General features: G+C 43.7%; 1 protein-coding gene across 1 annotated transcript; it reads right to left on the reverse strand.

The window, feature by feature from the left end:
* Positions 1 to 5051: 5051 nt before the first annotated feature.
* Positions 5052 to 5999, reverse strand: LOC128331110 (olfactory receptor 14A16-like). The gene has a single exon (XM_053264465.1). The coding sequence runs from the start codon at positions 5997 to 5999 to the stop codon at positions 5052 to 5054; it is 948 nt and encodes a 315-aa protein (XP_053120440.1).
* Positions 6000 to 6276: the final 277 nt, after the last annotated feature.

Raw genomic sequence — 6276 nt, forward strand, 5'->3', positions numbered from 1 at the left:
AACTGAGCATTCGGAGTCACGTCAACTCAGCCAATCACCGACAGCATCTTCAGTGCCACAACCACAACATACAGTAATGTAAACTGCAACCTAGTTCAGCCAAAAACTAGGGGTGTGCAATTCGGGGTTTTGGGTGATTCGGCTTGGACCCGAACCGAATCACCCCTGTTCTGTTTTGTGCCCGAATCTGGGTCACCCAAATCACCCTTGATTCGGTTCGGATTCGGATTTAATCTGAATCTGAATCTGAATCGATTCGGGGGGGTAAAAAGGGGCCCAGGGGCAAAATTTTGGGGTGGGGTGGTAGTGCCCAATGGGTAGAGTCTACCACCCCAATTTCAGGGGGATTGGGCAAAGTCCTGATTTTTGGTGAATTTTTAAAGTTTTAGTGACTTTGGGGCAGTTCTGGGGCATAGCATGGGATATGGGCAAAAGGAGTGGGGTGGGGTGGTAGTGCCTAATGGGTGCAGGATACCACCCCAATTTCAGGGGGATTGGACAAAGGGCTGATTTTTGGTAAATTTCTGAAATTTTCATGTCTTTGGTGCAGATGGGGCATATTGGGGCAGAAAGTGGGGCCTGGGGCAGAATAGTGGGGTGGGATGGTATTGCCTAATGGGTGGAGGCTACCACCCCAATTTCAGGTGGATTGGGCAAAGGGCTGATTTTTTGAGAATTTTTGAAGTTTGGGTGTCTTTGGGGCAGATTGGGGGCAGAAAGTGGATCTGCCCCAAAGGAGTGGGGTGGGCTGGTAGATAGTGCCTAATGGGTGGAGGCTACCACCCATCCCCAATTTAAGAGTGATTGGGCAGAGGGGTGAATTTTGGTGAATTTATTTTTATGAGGTTTGTCTTCATAAGGTGAAGTGCGCTAAATTGATTACTTCCTCATATTATTCATAGTAAAGGAAAGTGTGAAAAAGTGAAAGTGGGGTCATGAGAGTTGTTTAATTGAAAAAAATCTCATTTGCTATGATAGAATGAGAATTCACACCTCAGAAAAAACTTCTGAGATGTGAATTCTCATTCTATCATAGCAAATGAGACTATCTACCAGCAAATGAGACTATCTACCAGCCCACCCCACTCCTTTGGGGCAGATCCACTTTCTGCCCCCAATCTGCCCCAAAGACACCCAAACTTCAAAAATTCTCAAAAAATCAGCCCTCTGCCCAATCCCCCTGAAATTGGGGTGGTAGCCTCCACCCATTAGGCACTACCACCCCACCCCACTATTTTGGGGCAGATCCACTTTCTGCCCCCAAACTGCCCCAAAGTCACTAAAACTTCAAAAATTCTCAAAAAATCACCCCTTTGTCCAAACCCCCTTAAATTGGGGTGGTAGCCTCCACCCATTAGGCAATACCACCCCACCCCACTATTCTGCCCCAGGCCCCACTTTCTGCCCCAATCTGCCCCAATCTGCCCCAAAGACATACAAATTTCAGAAATTTACCAAAAATCAGCCCTTTGTCCAATCCCCCTGAAATTGGGGTGATATCCTGCACCCATTAGGCACTACCACCCCACCCCACTCCTTTTGCCCAGATCCCATGCTATGCCCCCAAACTGCCCCAAAGTCACTAAAACTTTAAAAATTCACCAAAAATCAACCATGAACCAAATCACCCGAATTTTTCAGGTCCGAAATTCAGGTGATTTGGCTCGTGCCTGAAAAATATCGGGGGACATCGGGGGTGATTCGGTTCAGCCCCAAATCACCCAAAATTGTTCATTTTGGGCACAGATCATTCTGTGCCCGAAATTTTTTTGCACATCCCTACCAAAAACATTTCTCTTGAGAAGCTGATAACCACTGTTGAAATAATCAGGGCAGAAACATCTGCATCTTAAATATTTACTGTCTCCTGATTTTTCATTTTGGTTTCATTGGCCATTTTAATGGCTATCCTGTTCATAACCTCACATTCCGACTCTGCCATCTTCTACTAAAGCTTTGCCGTATAGTCAAGAAACAAATTATTTTCCCTGCTCAGAGAACAAGTTGACACAATTACTCACATCTCCTCCTCCTGTGGGCTGTTCCTGGCAAGAAGAAGATGCTACTATGTGAGGGACATTTCCTCATTTCTGCTCTTCCTATGGTTACAAGAGCCTCCTCTCAAGTTTTATATAGTCTTGATGGTAGACACAGAGGGACTTATTAAAATAGTCCTCTGAAGTCTCCCTGAAGTTTCACCAACCTATATGGGAGACTTGGATTTGAACGGGTAACAGCATGTCAGAGATTTGAAGAGTCATTTTTCGTATGTATGGTACTTCCTATGCTACTTCCTGTGCTAAGTGTGTTCAGTTTGAATCTTCCACTAGGATCTCTGGACAGGTCAGTTTTGGTCAACCAATCACTGTGGTTATTCTCATGATGGGGGGAAACAGGGCTAAAGAAGCCCAGCCCAGTTGTCCCCCATCATGAGAACCAGATGGCTCGTGGGTGAGCACGGTGGTTCTCTGGCAGCAAGCCCACTAAAGTAGCCCTCCCCTTCGCCCAGGTTAGCAGAGCAAGCACTATGCTAACCAGGTTTTCTGATCATGTGCTGCCATGGCACAGCTCTGAACCATAGTGGCACATAAGAAGACCCCCGCCAGGAGACTGCAAGCAGCCTCCCAGGCTTGGGGGTCTCTCCAGGATGCCCCACATGCTCACAAGGGACATCCTGGAACTTCTGGTGGCCGCATGACCCCCAATCCCCACAGCCCCCACCGGCTCCATCACGGAGCCAGCAGTTGTATGGGTGACCGATTTGGCTGCCCAGGGCTGCCATTTGATCACCTGCATGGAGAGCAGGCTAAGCCCACTCTCCCCGCATAACCCCCTCCAGCACTTCACACCATGTGAAGTGCCTCCCTACCTTTATAAGAAAAAAGCATCCTTTGAACTGTTTAAGAATTCCATGAAATACAATAAGACAATGTTCAGGGAGAGAGAGAGAAATCTTCTATCAAGATTTATCATTATATTAAGAAGTTAGCCACATATTGATCATATAAAGTAGCATTTGGGAAACAGAAGTTCTCAGCCCTTCCAGGTCCCCCTTCACTCCCCCTCCATCTCCTAACATATGACAATTCAAAAATCAACCATGCCCTAGACACCATGCACAGACAGAGATACACTGATCTCTGTGTGCACAATAATTCCTCTTTTAAAAAGTTGTTCTAGTAAGAACTAATCTGTCCCCTTTCCTTCCACTATCCCTACAGCTGGACTAAATGTGGTCCTAATTAGTTAGGCAGTTCACAAGTTAGCACACTTGTGCCTCAAACATTGTTACATCTACCATCATGAACTGGAGTGGATGACATCATCACAAACTATGCCTTTGAAGTGTCCCTATATGTCCCTCAATGGTCCCAGATTTGGTCCAAATCGGTTCCCAATGGCACTTCAAACATTTGTGTGTCCACTGTCTTGAGCTGTACCTGTGTGAACCCACAGCTATAGCAAATTTGGTTCAATTTGGTTAGATGCCATGATCCACAAGCTAACCCATTTGCACCTCAAATGTTTTTGTATCTGCCACCTTGAATTGGGATGGATGACATTATCACAAAATATGCCATTGAAGTGTCCCTATGCATCCCTACGAACGTACCCAATTTGGTTCAAATCGTTTAGGCGGATCACAAGTTAGTCCACTTGTGCCTCAAACATTTACATGTCCTCCTTAAATTGGGGAGGATGACATCATTACAAACTAAAATGTTAAGCTGTCCCTGTGTGTCACTCTACAAAATTTGGTTCAATTCGGTTACAGTCCAAACATCAGCCCACTTGCACTTCAAATGTTCACACGTCCCCTGCATCAAATTTGGATCAAATTGGATAGGTGGTTCACAAGTTAGCCTACTTGCCATCTTGAATTGGGGTGCATGACATCATCACAAACTATGTCATTGAGGTGTCCCTATGTGTCCTTACAACTGTACCCAATTTGGTTCATATTGTTCTAGGCATTGCGGAGATGATAGTGGGGGACACACGCATGGACACACAGAAACACAGATGAGGGGACACACAGAATGCACAGTGGCCTCATAAGCCTACTGGAAAGTAGATTAGAAATTATTAGTGACATACTACACTGTGTTTCACCAGTTTTAGCATAATGCCCGTTCTGTTGCATGGGTCAAAAACACAATGTCCATGTAGTTGTTCAAGAGGTCTCTTGCTCAGCTGCTAAATATTGCACCAACATAGTTGCAGGACCATATGGCCATTATTATTTCCTTAATGGGAATAGTACTGGGCTTGATGGCATTGCCACCCAAATAGGCATTGCCACCCAAATAGTGGCATTGCCACCCAAATAGCCATGACAGTGAAGGAAAATTCAAGACTCACAAAGGTGACCACTAGGAAAACACACGTTTATTTTATTAATTTGTAAACTAAGCCAGGGAGTTTTTGATAATTCATGCATTCAGAATCTGAGAGAGAATGAATAATGATGGTTTCCAACTGTTCTGTATTTTCTGATCTGCATCAGTTGTATGACTGCTTACTTACAAAGATAAACCTTTATTTCTCCTTTAATATGTTAGGGGGATGGGGGGGCATTGGGGGAAATATAAAAACACCTAGGATCCCATTCACGAGAATTTATCCACATGATTCATAACATATGAATAATAAAAAGAATGGGGAAAGGGTACAAGTGTACTTTTTCTTCCCATACCAAACACATAGAACGCCTTAGCCCAATTCAGACATTATGCTCTAAGAGTCTACAGATGTATGGACACTCGTACATGTGTTTGTGTGGAAGACTGTACCTGAATTCAGTTTAAAAGCGAGCCTAGATACAGGCCCTTCAAATGCATGGTACAGATAGGAAGTGTACTTCTGCACCTGCATTCAGCATAACATGTGAATAACTGTACCTATATATGGATAAGTACCTGTCTACACAGGTCAGCATGTCTCCATGAAAAACCAAGGAGCCACAGCTATCAGTTCTGCCCTGGAAAATACTTGTGCATGAATCTATCATTTTAAAAACCACAGATATACTAAATGCTAATTTAAAAGTATCATCTCAACTGGCCCAATATGAAATGTTGCAACTTCTTTGGTAGTTTCAACAAAGCCACCTTGATATCCTTGTTTCTCAAACTGTAGATAATGGGGTTCATTAATGGCAGTAAAATTGTATACAAAACAGCAGAGACCAAATCCATCATTGGAGTGGAAAGTGCTTTAGGCCTCATATACGAAAATACACCTGGGATGATGAATAAGGAAAAGACAGTTAAGTGGGGGATGCAGGTAGAGAAGGCCTTACATCGGCCTTGAACTGATGGAATCTTCATCACAAAAGATAAAATGTAGCCATAGGAAACAAAAATGAACACAAAAAAGAATGAATCCAGAATGAAACCAAGGACAAATATCAGGACTACATTGGCTTGTGTATCAGTGCAAGAGATCTTTTGCACCTGAGGTATATCACAGAAGAACTGCTCAATAATGTTGCTCCTGCAGAAGTTTAACCTAAATGTGATGCTAGTTTGTAACACTGCATGAATCAAACTGCCAAACCAGGAAGCGGCTGCCATCTGAATACAAGCATCCCAGGTCATAATTAACCTGTACCGTAGAGGATGGCAGATGGCTACATAGCGGTCATAAGCCATGACAGTGAGGAGGACGAATTCAAGACTCACAAAGGTGACAACTAGGAAAACCTGAGCCACACATCCAGAGAAAGGAATCAGTTTGTTGTTTGTCAAGGAAGTGGCCATGGATTTTGGAACAGTGGTGGAAATATAGCAAACATCTGACAATGATAAGTTGGCCAAAAAGAAGTACATAGGGGTGTGAAGGTTCTGATTGAGGGCTACCACGGTGATGATGAGAGAGTTCCCAATCAAAGCTAACAAGTAAATGGAGAGAAACATCACAAAGTGCAGTATCTGTATGTCACGGTCACTGGAAAATCCCACGAGAAGGAATTCTGTCACAGAGGATTGGTTGGCCATTGTGTGTCCTAATATTCTGTGGAAGAGGATAGGATGGTCAGTTAATGAATCAAAGCAATATAGAAGCAATAGAGTTGACTGGTTGTAAGAATATGTGACTTGTGATTATTAATTAATCAGATGAACAGTTAAATAAAGTGCCTCAAGTTAAGCAATGTACGTGAGGAACAGAACCACTCCAGAGGTACAGAATCTGGAATCTTGTTAGAATTATTTATCCCCAGTATTCCCCATTAGACTTGCTTGGTCAGAGCTTAGCTATGGGATTCAGGTTTGT

Source organism: Hemicordylus capensis, chromosome 6 (genome assembly GCF_027244095.1).
Source record: "Hemicordylus capensis ecotype Gifberg chromosome 6, rHemCap1.1.pri, whole genome shotgun sequence".
NCBI lineage: Eukaryota > Metazoa > Chordata > Lepidosauria > Squamata > Cordylidae > Hemicordylus > Hemicordylus capensis.

Excerpts from the sequence above, each read along its gene's own strand:
- LOC128331110 (XM_053264465.1), bottom strand. The coding sequence starts at position 5,999 with ATGGCCAACCAATCCTCTGTGACAGAATTCCTTCTCGTGGGATTTTCC.